Source organism: Triticum dicoccoides, chromosome 2A, assembly GCF_002162155.2.
Source record: "Triticum dicoccoides isolate Atlit2015 ecotype Zavitan chromosome 2A, WEW_v2.0, whole genome shotgun sequence".
In the NCBI taxonomy this organism is placed as follows: Eukaryota; Viridiplantae; Streptophyta; class Magnoliopsida; order Poales; family Poaceae; genus Triticum; species Triticum dicoccoides.
In genome coordinates, this window is record NC_041382.1 from 732,057,828 (window position 1) to 732,072,658 (window position 14,831).

Genomic DNA, 14,831 nt, shown 5'->3' on the forward strand with positions numbered 1-14,831 from the left:
TAAATTCCTTTAAATTGTTCATTGGAATAACATTTAATTTCTTAACTGTTACAAAGTATTTATGCTTGTACGCATCCTTGTAAACCATAGGAGCTCTTGAGTCCTTATAATTTTTTTGTGTGTCTGGGTTTAGGGGCTGGAAAATCTAAGTTGAAGAATAGTTAGTTGCATTGATATTTTTATTCTGGGCCAGTATGTAGCCTAGCTGTTGAAGGCTATATAAGTGTTAGGGTCGTAAATATGGATAGTTTATATAATTCATGTACCAATATACCACTCTTAGTTATCTCTGAGATTAAATTTTAGAACATTAAGCTGTTAGTGTTACACTTTTGTGAAATTGGAAATGTGGAATGACACTAATGGTGCACTCCATCCTTTCCTTTTGTTACTTGGTGCACATATAGGTTTAGTGCATGGAGTTGATGTTGGTGCTTACATCTTGGAAGCCTCAGTCACTCAAATAATAGATTTTGTTTTCATAACACTGTATTATATACTATTTGTTAGTTTGGTACTCTTATAGTGAAACGAGTCTTTAAATGTTACTCCCTCTGCAAACTAATATAAGACCGTTTAGATCACTATAAGACCGTTTAGATCACTAAAGTAGTGATCTAAACGGTCTTATATTAGTTTACAGAGGGAGTAGCTTTTAATGCATGCCATCGTGCACACTACACAGACCATCTCTTTGTTAAAAATTTATTTAACTGCACTCAATGCTGTCTAGAGAGTCATATACTACACTATTGCAGCGAGGGGGGGTGACCGCTAGTTAACTGCTTACTGCTATTTGGAACACCGGGTTCCCAAAAATTATATATTTCACATTCTTGATTCTTGTTGTATTAACATGATGCCATATTTTCTATCAACTCATCAGATTTGTTTGTCCCTTTATTCAGATTTTCAACATTTGAACGATTTTGTTGGAATATCGTCATTTTCTACATTGTGTTTTGTATCATTGTAATATGGGGTTCTAACTAATTATCTTTTGTGTACGGTTTAATAACTGTTCTCGTGGGTGGTGTGGCCGATTCAGCAAGAAATTGATCTATTGAAAGTAAGTCTTACAGCATTTTCTTTATGTACTTATCGCATCTGGATTCAGTAAAACAATTAAACCCGTATTTTCCTTGGCTGTCTTGCATCTTCTCCAGATTTCCTATTTATATAAGTTTTTTGTTATCATTTTGCATAATTATAGTCCTGTGGCAAATTTATAATTAAGAATCCTGAGGGGCATCCTCCCCTCAGTTGACTTATTTTAAAAAAATGTACTTATTTTTGTACACTCAGTCGGTTATGTAAACATTTCGATAGTATGGATGATCATAAGTCTATGAAAGAACCTTCATTTTTAATATAGATACTGTGCCCTTTTTTTTAATCACTCATATTGTACCCATAATTAGAAGGACCTTTATTTTTGAACATCTAATTCACCCCTCCTATTCTGGATGCACATGATCATGTTGCTTTGGACTCAAGGTTTTGTTAATTTATGCAGAATCTCAATCACAAAAATATTGTGAAGTATCTTGGATCATTGAAGACAAATAGCCATCTTCATATTATTTTAGAGTAAGAAATCCTGTGTCCTCACTGTCATGTCTTGATACGAAGTACATGTATAGCATTTTAGCATGGTAAGTTCTGATAGCTGTATAATAACTGCAGATATGTGGAGAATGGTTCACTAGCCAATATTATCAAGCCAAACAAATTTGGACCATTTCCTGAATCATTAGCAGCTGTCTACATTGCTCAGGTGAAATATATTATATGGTTATTACTGTGACTTCCCATTTTCTTGCTATGCCTGCTTCCAACTTTTACATATGTGACCAGGTGTTGGAAGGTCTTGTCTATCTGCATGAGCAAGGTGTCATACATAGAGATATCAAGGGTGCAAATATATTAACAACTAAAGAGGTAAATGGCTCTTATCACTTGCATATTTGCACATGGTTTTTCTTTGTTTTGACTTCAAATAATGAAAATCTAGACAAGTAAGATGGGTCTTATAACTGTGTTGAAAAGGCTATTCTGAATATTATGCTCAAAATTTATCTTTTGAATAAGCTTTCTGTTAATAAGTAAATAAATGGACACCCAGGAAAGTAGAATGGCTGACATGGGCAACCTGGCAGTTTTTTTCGGGAAGAGAGAACTACAAATGTACAATCATTTAACGGTAGTTGATACAATTGTCTGCTCTTGATGCTTTGGATGGTAAAAGAGGACAAATTCAACATTTTCAGGCTACATTTCAGTATCTTGTGAATGTATAACATTTTTATATTGATGTGGGGTGTATGTTACATGCATACCTAGAATGCTCAAACTCGAGTAATATTTCCTGTAATTGGACCATACTTTTCTCACTAGATAGAATACTATATTGTGAAATGGAGTGGGTAGCTAGTTAGCTACTAATATTTCATATGGGAATATTTAATACGGTTGATGTAGCCCATGGCTAAACTTGAATTCCAGACTTGCTATGATGTACGACCAAGGGCATTATAAGGTTGATTTTTCTGGAATCATGTTACTCTTCTTCCTGCACATGCTCTCATTTTTCTTTGTTATCTTGTTTAGGGCCTTGTTAAACTTGCTGATTTTGGAGTTGCTACTAAATTAACTGAAGCCGATGTCAACACACATTCAGTGGTTGGAACCCCATACTGGATGGCCCCCGAGGTTTCTAATTCCTTCCATTTTTTTTGGTTCCTGCCGAATTATTTGTTAGGTGCATTTCATACTGGATTGCTTTCTCAACTTCCTCTTGCCTTTCTTTTACTTTTAATTGTCTTAAAGGCGTTGTTCTGTAACCTGTTCCATTGGACTCCGACTCACTGAACATCAAATTTGAAGCATCGCTACAATAATACAATCATCAGTTTAATAGCAGTTCATCAGCTTGTATTATCACTTCAGGGGGAAAAGACCATTTGCCAAGAGAAGTATCAGTATAAATTTGCTATTCGTCATTTTTCTTTGTTTTGTAAGTGTTTTCTTGAACGTAGACTACAAGGTCAAGGAACTTAATTATGCCAGTGTGGCTGATGACTTGTGTGACATACATTTCCAAAAAGATACAGGACGGGGACAAATTTTGACACTACATGCCAATAGAACCAGGTAAACGTGCGATGAGAAAATAAAACTTTGCACCGACCATCAGACCTGCCCCAGGACAATTTAGGTGGTAAAAATCCTAAATTTCACATAGTACTGTTAGCATCTGGAATATTGTAACTGATAATTCATACCGCTGATATGATAGCATCACAGCGAGTGTTAGCAGGCAAAATTAATCGAATCTGCAAACTTTTGACAGTATTTACTCTCTCAAGATGCTAGTACATAACATTTATAACTGTGGATTGATGTTGTAATAGACTTGAATTTCTTGCTATCTTGTATTATCATTATATTTTGACTTACCTTCATCATTTCTTGCCTGCATTAGGTTATTGAAATGTCTGGTGTTTGTGCCGCATCAGATATCTGGAGTGTTGGTTGCACAGTTATTGAGCTACTCACTTGTTCCCCACCATATTATGAACTGCAGCCTATGCCTGCACTATTTCGCATTGTTCAGGTTGATTACTTGCAAATGTTTCCCCTCTCTTCCGACATCTCCAACAGAACTGTTCATTTGCACATTACATAAAATTTGTTGTACCCATGTAATGCAGGATGTGCAACCACCAATACCAGAAGGATTCTCTCCCGAGATTACTGATTTTCTCCGGCAATGTTTTCAGAAGGTTCTTTGTTATTTGTCCTTTCTACTTTTAGAAGACTCGTTTTATTCTTCCTAATTGTTTTCTGTTCTGACTTTAAGAAGCACTTGTAGGATTCAATACAACGGCCTGATGCGAAGACATTGTTGATGCACCCATGGTTGCAGAACTCGAGACGGGCCTCGCCATCTCCCCGGCAGACTCATCCGAGGTAGTTCAGATTTATGAGATCATTTTTTCTATTGTTATCATGACAGTAAATAGCAGATGAATCAACAAATGCTCTCTAGAAAAATAGGACATCGTGAAATCACCTGATAGCCCCAGAATTTGACCTTTTTCAGTCACTCAATATAGTTGGCCTTCAGACTTAACCTGTACTTGTCAATTTTCAAGCATCACTAAATTCATGAAAATTATTTCATGGTAGTTGTATTATTATGTGTTTAGTGACTGGGATGTGATGAGATTCCCAGTGGTTAACTTGCAGGACTACTTGATTTTGTTTTGGATGCAACTTCCCCACAAGAATACAAGATATGTTTGCTTCTGTTCTTTTAGTGCCTGAACCGATATATTTTGAACCTTTTCCTGCTGTTGAAACTTTATATAGTAAAATTCTCTGTTTTCAATATATGAGTATTCTATTTTGTTTTTGCCTATGTCTGTTCAAAGCTGGTGATTTGCTAAGAAGCATACACAGTTTGTGCTTTGCAACAATCATGCTTTGCACTCTTGCTACATACTTAATATGTGTGTTCCATGCTCATTCTGATTTTTGTTCCTTTTCATGGATTTTCTCATGCTCATGCGGTGATTAAATCCTGGAAATGTATAATTATTATAATCTGTAAATCTCAACAGATTAACTGTCCACAGAACTGCTACCAACTTTTCTTTAACTGTCTTCCGAAAGTGACTTTGATTGATAGGCTACTAAAGGAGTTTATAATTTGTTTGTATAATAAGGCATATTGACATGGATGATGAAGTCCCAAGTAGCGATAATCACGCCGGGTTTTCTGATCCACCAGGAGATACACAAGCACCTGTTGCTTCTGACATTGAGCAGGTAAGCTTTTAAGGTTTTTTCCCATGTTCAGTTCATTGAATGGAATCAGTCCAAATTCTTGTGGTGGACCTTATGATTTTTTTTGAGGGGTACCTTATGATGATCTCTGTATATTAAACTTTTATTTATCTGTAACTATAATGTGGTCCTAGGAGGATGGAACAAAAGAACTGGTTTCTCTATCTGCGGGACAAGGTAAATCTGACGAGCTTCATGATGGAAAACCTGCAGAAAGCAATATTTCAAACGGTGCAGAACTTATGAAAGATAATGTGGTTCTCACTAAAGATCCTACATTAGTTTTTCATGAAAAGCTACCATTGGAATCTTCTCCTGGAGTTACTGATTTAAATGGCAAGATAAAACATGAACCTTCACAAGATGTTCTGCCAACTAAGGTAGCTAGGAGCAGCCAAGAATCAAAAAACGGTGACAGCAAAGATTTAGAGCCTGAAAGTAAAGACCATTCGAGTTTTGAGGATGATGATGCTTTCTCCTTCCAGGCTGGGAAACAGAATGTCACCTTTCTAGAGGTGAGAACTTTCCGTACAGCAATTGTCCTTGCACACAGAAAAAAATCTTATGCTTTCTTGGTCAAGAATGCAGATACCTATTCTTTATGACATTCATGTATATCATGTCTTTACAGGAGGCAAAACCTTTAGTTCCCGAGGGAGCTAATGGACTGAGTAGATTCAGTGATACACCTGGAGATGCCTCATTGGAGGATTTATTCCCAATTGACAAGCGAGGAGATCATGGGGCTGTAGCTTCAACATCCACTACCGCTCAAGAGCTCAGGGATAGGATGGTGTCACAGAAGCAGAAGGGAAATGACAATGTGCCCATGAATGGCGGAAAACTTCTTGAATTATTTGAGGTATTGCTCTCACCACTATGTGTTCTATTTTCCCTTCTTTGAAAATGTAGAAAAATAGATGAAATTCCGATGACTGTAGCTCTGACGATATTATCATCAAATACTTTTTACAGGAATTTCATGACAACATTCCAGGAGAGAATCTTTTCCCTTTACAGGTCTGCCATCTGCTAGAGCTGTGATATATTTGGCAACAGATATCTGCGTTTATTCATTTTGAGCATTTTAATTGTGTGGCAACAGTCCTGTTAAACCATTTTATTTTGTAAATATTACATGTTATGGTAAAGTGTCCAGCTTCAGTAGTATTTGAGAGGTGGCATTAGTTTACATTGCTCCTTAGCTGTTGTTATCAACTGCTCGGTTGCAAATTCACATGCCACATTAGATGTCCTTTATTTAGAAATGTTGTTTTCCAAGTTATTTTAACTTTTAAATGCAATTTCACAGTACTTTTTATCACGTTGGTTATGATACATTTGTAATTATTATTCTGTACTGACCATGAAATACTGCTGTTGCTTATATTTACAGTCTGTGGAATACAGCAAAATAGTAGCACAGCTGAAGCCCGGGGAAAGTGAAGAAGTAATATTGTCAGCATGCCAAAAGCTTATGTTATTCTTCAGTCACCGGCCTGAGCAAAAACAGATTTATGTGTCACAGAATGGTTTCCTTCCATTGATGGAACTTCTTGAACTTCCCAAAAACCGTGTATGTACTTTTACTTTAGTTTCACAAAGTTTTTTTTTTTTGCTGGTCTTCACACTGAAAAGTTGACTGTTTATTTGCTGCAGATTATATGTTCTGTTCTGCAACTCATCAACTACATTGTAAAAGATAATACGGGCTTCCTGGAAAATGCCTGTCTTGTTGGCCTAGTGAGGCTTCGGTTCCACTTCAATAACAATTTATGATCTCTAAATTCTGTTGACAACATGGAATGGATAATTGATATTGTAAAGTTTGTTTGCAGATACCAGTGGTGATGAATTTTGCCGTGCCAGATCGTGCAAAGGAAGTCCGGATGCAAGCATCCTTTTTTCTGCAGCAACTTTGCCAGGCCAGGTTTATTTTCTGTCATGGTTCAGGGTGTGGGTGTTAAACTGTATTTAAACACAAGCCGGCGCTAACTATCAGTTTTCCATCTCCAGCACCTTGACGTTGCAAATGTTCATCGCATGCCAAGGTATACCTGTTTTGGTGAGTTTTTTGGAGCCTGACTATGCAAAATTTAGGTAAGTTTGTACATTTTTGTCTTAAACCATTCCTTTAGAATTTTCTGGTGTATCCTATGTATTACTAGATGCTTGTTTCTCATAAGTATATTTTAAATTAGCAGGGAAATGGTTCATCTTGCAATTGATGGCATCTGGCAGGTCTTCAAGCTTCAGCATTCAACGCCAAGAAATGATTTCTGTCGTATAGCAGCAAAAAATGGGATACTTCTCAGGCTAGTTAATACTCTTCATAGCTTGAATGAAGCAACACGATTTGCTTCCATCTCAGGGTCAGGTGCTTCAGTACAGAATGGTTCCACCCCCCGTCTAAAATCTGGTCAGCTAGATGTGCCGATGCTAGAAAGTTCTAAAGTAAGGCTGGATCATTACCATTCATCTGGCTCCATGCAGTCATTACAAGCAGATGCTGATAAGCACCATATCTTATTGGATCCATCAGCATCTCCTAGGTTCAATGATATATCTGCTGCTGGTCACATGGAGAGAAATGATAATGACCTGGTAAGGCCACAGCGGCTTAGTGTTTCTGGAGGAAGGTCATCAACAGACAGATCTCCCAAGCATATAGAATTAGTATCAAATGGACATAGTAGTGGTCAGAATGATCAAATCCGGCCTTTACTGAGTTTATTAGAGAAAGAACCTCCCTCTCGTCATGTATCTGGACAACTTGATTATGCCCGTCACATGTCTGGACTAGAAAGGCATGAAAGTATTTTGCCACTATTACATGCTTCAGTAGAGAGGAAAACAAACGGTGAACTTGACTTGCTAATGGCAGAATTTGCTGGTACGCTACTCAATTCCAGTTCTTTATCTCTGAGCTTTCTCTTCTCAATTATTTCCCCATCCCAATAGTTTTGCTAGGAGACGACAAGCACTTTCTGTACATTCTCTTTTCCTTTTCCATCAATCCTTTTCTAAAAATATCCTTATCATGCGGCTCCGCTACTACTTTGCCTTTCGCTCCTACCTCGTGACTTTGCTACTTATCTGCTTCTAGGTCTTCCCAATGTCCGTTCATTTTATACCCAAAAAACATCCGTTGGTTGGTGGGGAATGGGGCTAGTGTTTGGGTTCACGGGGTTTATGGATGAGATCGTAAAAGAGGGAGGTGGTGGCGCCACATGCTATAGGACCCTCAAGGTTTCCTGAATGTTTGGTAGAATCTTGTTTTTTTGTCGGGTTTTTTTCCGCTTTACCTTTATTTATTTTCCTTTTGGTTACTTCGCGTCATTTGCAAAATCCAGAGACTACAATCCACAAGAGAACATGTAGCTTCCAGATGTTACCGTAGCTGGTGATGCCCAGTAGTGAACAATGTTGGGACAAGCTGGTTCTACTGGAACTTTGTACCGACCCTGGTTGTCATTAATGAATTACAAAGAGACGGAATACAGACAGCAAAAATGAACGAGCAGGATAGTTAAGACGCAAAAGTAACCATAATGAATTCAAACCAAGACAATCAGATCAGGGCAAGATCAGTTGTCAACTGCTGTTCTCACCCTCCTCTATCCATTGGGCACCTTGCATTAACTGTGCAGATGCTTGGTGTGAGATACACTATTAAATACTGTGTACCTAGAGTGAAGGGGTTTATTGTGACAGAAAAAACCTTTCGTTGTTCACTAATCACTCTTTGAATTTCGTGCAGAGGTCTCTAGACAGGGAAGAGAGAATGGTAACCTTGATTCTAATACGAAAGCTTCAAATAGGATTCCAAGTATGAAGTATGGTCCAACAGCTTCCAATGAGGGAACATCAATATCTGGAGCAGCATCACAAACAGCATCGGGCGTGTTATCTGGATCAGGAGTGCTCAATGCAAGAATGCCAGGAAGTACAACATCATCTGGTCTATTAGCTCAAATGGTTTCTATGAGTGCTGATGTTGCACGCGAGTATCTTGAGAAAGTGGCAGATCTTCTTTTGGAGTTTGCACAAGCAGACACTGTTGTAAAATCTCTCATGTCTAGCCAAAGCCTTCTCGCACGGCTTTTCCAGATGTTCAACAAGATAGAATCTCCTATTCTTCTGAAGGTAAAGCTTGAAGCATTTTACAAATTGTTTCTGCTAGCTAATTTTTCAGGTGACTGATTTGTTTATGTTTTCTGTTCCTGCTCTGGAACAATTTTTCTTTTTCTGCAGATTCTTAGGTGCATCAATCATTTGTCTGGTGATCCTAATTGTCTAGAGACACTTCAACGCACAGATGCTATCAAGCATTTGATACCAATTCTCGAACTTCGTGATGGACCTCTAGTTTTTCAAATACATAGCGAGGTTGGTGGCTTAAACATGCTTAGTTTGCCAAAAACATTACCAGATAGGTTGTGCTTATTCCGTGCTGCTTTGCATGAAATTTAAAATGCTCACTCTTATAGTTGTGTTGTATCTAAATTGTGTTCTCATCATGTTTTATTCACCATCTATATTTTTTGTTTTAGTTTCATTTAAAAAGAGTATGCTCTGTTATAGTTGGGAGCTGAAGTTTTACTCCTGAGTCACAGGGTGTTGTGGGATTACTCCTAGGAGAAGAAAGTACCTCGATTATGCTTAGTTGCTATCCTGCAATCATACCTGATTATTTTGTAAAGATAATTAACATAACAGAATCATGATGTCTGTAATTTCTTAATGCCTTATAATGCCTACACGCATGGGGTGTGGGTAGTGTACATAATTTGAATGGAACAAAATCATTATGGTTGGTAACTGAAACCGGAGAAGTACAGAACTATCCTTCTGTTGCAAGTTTTTGTGCATCATTATATGTGGAACTTTAACATGCACATCATAACAGCCCCATCCTTTCTGCATTTAGGTCCTCAATGCGCTGTTCAACCTTTGTAAGATCAATAAAAGAAGACAGGAACAAGCAGCTGAAAATGGGATCATTCCTCACTTGATGAATTTTGTCATGTCAGACTCGCCGCTAAGGCAGTATGCTTTGCCTCTTCTTTGTGATATGGCTCATGCTTCTCGCAACTCTAGAGAGCAGTTGAGAGCTCATGGAGGCCTGGATGTGTACCTGGACCTGTTAGAGGATGATGCATGGGCATGTACAGCTTTGGATTCCATTGCTGTTTGTTTGGCTCATGACAATGATCACAGAAAAGTAGAGCAAGCCTTGTTGAAGAAAGAGGCCATTCAAAAGTTGGTGAAATTTTTTGAAGACTGCCCTGAACAATATTTCGTTCATATACTCGATGCTTTCCTCAAAATAATCACGTAAGAACAGAGGGTAGCCTTTCCTGTTTGATGTTATCTCTTCTATAATGACACAGATTATATTGATAGATGCAATGGTATGCAATGTAACTGCAGGAAATCTTCTCGGATAAATACTGCAATAGCCACCAATGGTTTGACGACATTGCTTATTGCAAGACTTGACCATCGAGAAGCTATTGCTCGTTTGACTCTGCTGAAACTAATAAAGGTTTGCTCTTCACTCTTTTCTCTCATGATTCAGTGATTCTACATGTCAAGTAAAACGTGTTCCATGCTGTTATGTACAATGTGAGAAGTAATATGTGACTGTATGCTACAAATTTTCCAGGTTGTCTATGAGCACCACCCTCGACCAAAGCAGCTTATAGTGGAGAACGACCTTCCCCAAAAGCTACAAAACCTCATCGAAGAGCGCAGGGATGGGCAACGCGGCGGTCAACAAGTGCTGGTCAAACAAATGGCCACCTCACTGTTGAAGGCATTGCACATCAATACAGTCTTGTGATCTCCGGCCTAGGCCATCATGTGTTTTCCTCCCAAGCTGTACATGTCTGCCCTAGAGGAAAAGTTTTCGTTCTTTCTTCTTCTTTTCCCTTGTTCCCAGCTGTGATTTCCCTTGTCATGGGCACCAGACTGGCTGTTGCGCCTGCTCCCCCTTTTATCGGGAGAAAGGTTCGACGCTCCGGTGCAAGATAACGGGGTTTGTAGATCCCTGCGTGGTTGTTCATACCTAGCGTGCTGTTAGTGGAATTGCTGTATATTACCGTTTGAAATTTCCAATAGAACAGATATGGTTTAGACTTATTTGTGTTGGCATCTCCTGTTGGTAAAATTTTGCCTGGTGTGGGGTTTGGATTCCTACAACGCTTGGTTTGAATGGACTTCATATGTACTATGTCTCTTTTCCTGCCCATTTTACAGGAAACGGATCACCGTGTTGAGTTTCATGTGAAGTGTGTTGAGGTGGAATCTGCTTTGTCAGAATGGATGCTCTTCAATTCTGGGGTTCTGGTCGCAAAGCCTCGAATTGCAGTCAGCCCGGAGTGGGAGCCCTGTAATTACAGTGTTTTTTTAGGAACTTCCTGCCATCTTACTCTCAAAGGCATCGTGTCAGCTAATCAGCCTAATTTAAGCAGTGACCTCCACGGTTCGAGAATTATTTACGCCTTGTGAAATGACTTGCAGGAAAAAAACATAAAAAAAACAGGTGCCAAACCATGCGTAAATTATATGGTTATTGTACTCTTCACACAATGGAAGTAACATAAGACTACCCATAGTGAGAATAACATAAGTGATAATATCACACATATCTAGACAAAATAAGTGATGTAGCAAGTAATTAATGAGAAAAGAGAGGCATGTGGTCGAAAATCTGTTGGCGTGGACGAGCTCGCGCGCTCACTTTATCGTCAGCCGTTAGGTCACATTTAGATACGGGACGTCCGCCGTGGTACAGGGGGCTGACAAGGGGATATTTAATGAGCATACGTAACGGCAAGAGGCGCCGTGAGGACGGGTGACGGTGGCCGACGTTTAAGCGTTGATGACGGTGTTTCCCGTAGGCCCGTTTGTTTACTGTTCTGTATCAATATGTACCGGAGTACGGAAGATCGAGCAGTAGGTGGACGGCCTACTGGTTGTATTTAACTCAGCCCATCTGCTCGTTCGAGGTCTGCAACCTTTTCAGTCCAAGGTGACCAGGGGAGAACATCAATCGAAAGAGGATTTGTACGTACCTCAATCAAAGAAGATACATGGGGGAAAGCTTGATGCTCTGGGTTGATGTCGATGGCGAAATAATCTGAAGTTGCAAAGAACTGAAGCTGCTGCTCATGTTGATTTGTGGCTCCAAGGATGCCTGCAGCAGAGCTCGAAGAGACATGCGTAACAGAGCATCCGCTCGAGAGAGGTGCAGACATCTCTGTTATTGATCACCCACAAGCACACAACTGTTTTTTTCTATCAGACAACATGATGTAGAGGAACGGCAGATGAATGCGCCTTGCGGCCGAAGAGATGCAGCAACTCCTTAAGTACACCTTCTTGCGCCGAGCGCGCTCATGTAGTTTGAAATTCCAAATTGGGGATTTCGCGTTCGTGGCATACAACAGGATTGGATGCCACCTGTTGTCGTGCGATGGCATGCATAGTTAACGTCTTGATTCGGTTCAAAGGGCTAGCGACAATATATAGTAGGCAGTAAGAAAGAATTACTGCAGGATCCGGTAATAAAATGGTGAACTTTCAGGAATTTATGCTCGTACATAGATTGTACTTGTAGTTTAACAGCGATGAGACTTGTTGATGAACAGGTTCTCTCGTTAACAAACACAACACGTAGCACACAGCAACAAACGCTGTGTCTTATTACACAGATGATATATAAATACTGCATGCTGAGGCCTCAACAACAGAGAGTCTGCAAGTTTAATTCAATCGTGGTAATGACATTTGTTTCCAGAGTAATCGGTTCAACATGGAGAACAACTTTTAGGTTGTTGCAAGTTCTCCTGTGCCCACCGATTCCACAGTCTGAGCATTTTGCCTATTTCCTCTCCTTCTGGGGAAGATCTCTCTGTGGATATGTGGGGCTCTTGTGTCATGGTTCTCGGCATATACTGCACAAGCGAATCCGTTTGCTTGTGCTGCACTTGCCGACATCTTGTGCAGTTGCTCGTTGCTTGAATTTCTTGCTTTTTGCTTGTCCCTGCTGTTGGTTGGTCGTCCGGCCTTTCTTTTTCGCTCTGGAGCTTTTAATCCTATAAAATCCCCAACTGCACTTCCTTCTGCATCACTTGCATTGCCGCTGGCTTGTACAATTGCTGGAAGAGCTTCTCTACCTTTATTTTTTGTTTGCAGAGTTCTGTCTGTCTTCCAATCCGATTCCATCACGGACAGCAGCTATTGGTGATAGTTTATCCATTTTTGGTTCAACATTTCCATTGCACACTCACATGCTTCTGGATTTGCATCTCCCAACCTCACTACTTCGAGTGCGTGTGTGTACAGATTCAAATGTCTGGATGTTACTGAATTTACATAAATGTTGTCGTTCTGAATATGTGACAGGTGAGCTGGCAGTACATCTCTTGCATCCTTTGTCCAACTTTTCATAATATGTTTTGCAGGTATTTGGTCTATGCCGAGGAAATCAAGTACCTATCACATGCACATCTATTATGCTTTCTGAGACAGTTGTTTTACGAGGAGAATAGAATGCTTTCTTAACTTGACCCCATGGCAGCAGAGCAAGCCAGTGTGTTCAAAATTGCCACACTCACATATCAGGTTTGCCCTTCCATCGACAACTTCCACTTTGTATACAATCCTGCACATTTTTTCATGTTTTTTTGGATGATATCGTCGAACAAAATATGTTTTACCTTTAGTAACCTCTTCTACTTTGTATTGTCCTGCTTCATATATAACTTCCACAAAATTTTCTAATATGGCTCGTGTGTAGATTTTGCTGGCATGCAGCTCGAGTGGTGTGTTTATTTTCATAACAGGGGCTACCTGCACATGTAGAGGGTGTATTAGACTCATGGTGGCATGAATGACATAGGATACTATATTTTCAATAACTTACTATCTTGGTGCGTCTCTATCAAAAAGAAGTCTCATGTACTGGCGAACAAATAGATGCATGGGGCACCTAGCTGGAACATAAGTCTTCAACATATGGTTGGCACTCTCGCTACGTTGTGTGATTGTCATCTTTCCACAGAACTTTCCATTAAAATATGGTTTTGCCCATTTTTCCCTCGTTTCATGTATTTGGGTGAGGTAATTGTGTTTTTGCAAACCATATCTTCCGGTTAATTGCTTCCTTGCAGTCTTGAATTCATCAACTGTGAGCATAGTGGTATTGTGCTCTGTTGGCTCCTGTTGACCATAACAAGTTCCGTATGCGGCTCTCTCCATCATGTTGTACTCTGTAGTATAACCCAGAGTCTTTTGCTCCTAACTCTGCAAAACATCTATTGTCTTCTTCACATCATTATCTGCTTGTTCTCGATTGATCTTGCCACACAACCCCCGCAGAGCTCTTTTGCTGACTGATACATTGTCCATTGAACCAAAGAAACTGCCGATTATATTGTACACTTTGCCAATGCTGATATTGTTTTCACGGAGCTGTTTGATAACACCCCGTGTATATATATCAATATGCCTGTGTGAAGGCCAGTAAACTTTCTCACCATATTTTCCAGTGAGTGCATGATTGTGATCTGGTCTGTACTCGTTTATGTACCAGCCATTGTCATTAGACCGAAGCAACCGTATCATTGTAGGGCATCTGCATCTGTATGTCCGTATGTTACTCTTCTTTGGGATTCCCTGCAAGCAATACAACAAATACCAGCTTGTCACTCTTGGCAATTGACATACCTAACTCGTGAGCTAGTTTAGGATAGATGGTATTGAACTGGAATGAGGACTTATAGAGAACCCACAAACTATCTCTTGCATGCATTTTGTTCTTTCAACATTTACCCTGCTCTTTCCATACCTTACTCCAAATCCGATTTCCCATGAATAGAGATTGTAATAATCATAGTTCCTGTAGTTGGTAGCAACTTCGATTCACTTGGGGAAGCTTATGATTATTACAATCTCTAAAGGGCAGCCCCAGT

General features: G+C 39.5%; 1 protein-coding gene and 1 long non-coding RNA gene across 5 annotated transcripts in view; one reads left to right on the forward strand and one right to left on the reverse strand.

Annotated features, from left to right (window-relative positions):
* LOC119356733 (MAP3K epsilon protein kinase 1-like) overlaps nt 1-10,995 on the forward strand; it is a 12,437-nt gene extending 1,442 nt beyond the window's left edge. Inside the window, exons 3-25 of one of the 3 annotated variants that reach the window (XM_037623713.1) lie at nt 1,049-1,069; nt 1,517-1,590; nt 1,687-1,777; nt 1,858-1,941; nt 2,611-2,712; nt 3,485-3,616; nt 3,714-3,785; nt 3,875-3,972; nt 4,731-4,833; nt 4,986-5,028; nt 5,134-5,366; nt 5,483-5,713; nt 5,827-5,871; nt 6,248-6,427; nt 6,511-6,594; nt 6,690-6,781; nt 6,868-6,951; nt 7,053-7,744; nt 8,612-8,997; nt 9,106-9,240; nt 9,782-10,188; nt 10,285-10,399; nt 10,520-10,995. In XM_037623713.1, the coding sequence (XP_037479610.1) occupies nt 1,049-1,069; nt 1,517-1,590; nt 1,687-1,777; nt 1,858-1,941; nt 2,611-2,712; nt 3,485-3,616; nt 3,714-3,785; nt 3,875-3,972; nt 4,731-4,833; nt 4,986-5,028; nt 5,134-5,366; nt 5,483-5,713; nt 5,827-5,871; nt 6,248-6,427; nt 6,511-6,594; nt 6,690-6,781; nt 6,868-6,951; nt 7,053-7,744; nt 8,612-8,997; nt 9,106-9,240; nt 9,782-10,188; nt 10,285-10,399; nt 10,520-10,696 (3,681 nt within the window). In that variant the 3' untranslated portion in view covers nt 10,697-10,995. Of the gene's footprint in view, nt 1-1,048; nt 1,070-1,516; nt 1,591-1,686; nt 1,778-1,857; nt 1,942-2,610; nt 2,713-3,484; nt 3,617-3,713; nt 3,786-3,874; nt 3,973-4,730; nt 4,834-4,985; nt 5,367-5,482; nt 5,714-5,826; nt 5,872-6,247; nt 6,428-6,510; nt 6,595-6,689; nt 6,782-6,867; nt 6,952-7,052; nt 7,745-8,611; nt 8,998-9,105; nt 9,241-9,781; nt 10,189-10,284; nt 10,400-10,519 lie in introns of all 3 variants that reach the window. The other 2 variants (XM_037623711.1, XM_037623712.1) reach the window with 2 other exon arrangements.
* A 1,409-nt stretch (nt 10,996-12,404) lies between these two features.
* Nucleotides 12,405-14,798, reverse strand: LOC119356734. 2 transcript variants are annotated; one of them, XR_005172025.1, is made up of 3 exons: nt 14,708-14,798; nt 13,784-14,535; nt 12,405-13,710 (listed from the first exon to the last, which is right to left on the reverse strand). It is a non-coding gene; the product is annotated as an uncharacterized LOC119356734 (long non-coding RNA). The 2 variants fall into 2 exon arrangements; XR_005172024.1 differs by lacking the exon at nt 14,708-14,798 and having other exon boundaries at nt 13,784-14,633.
* Nucleotides 14,799-14,831: the final 33 nt, after the last annotated feature.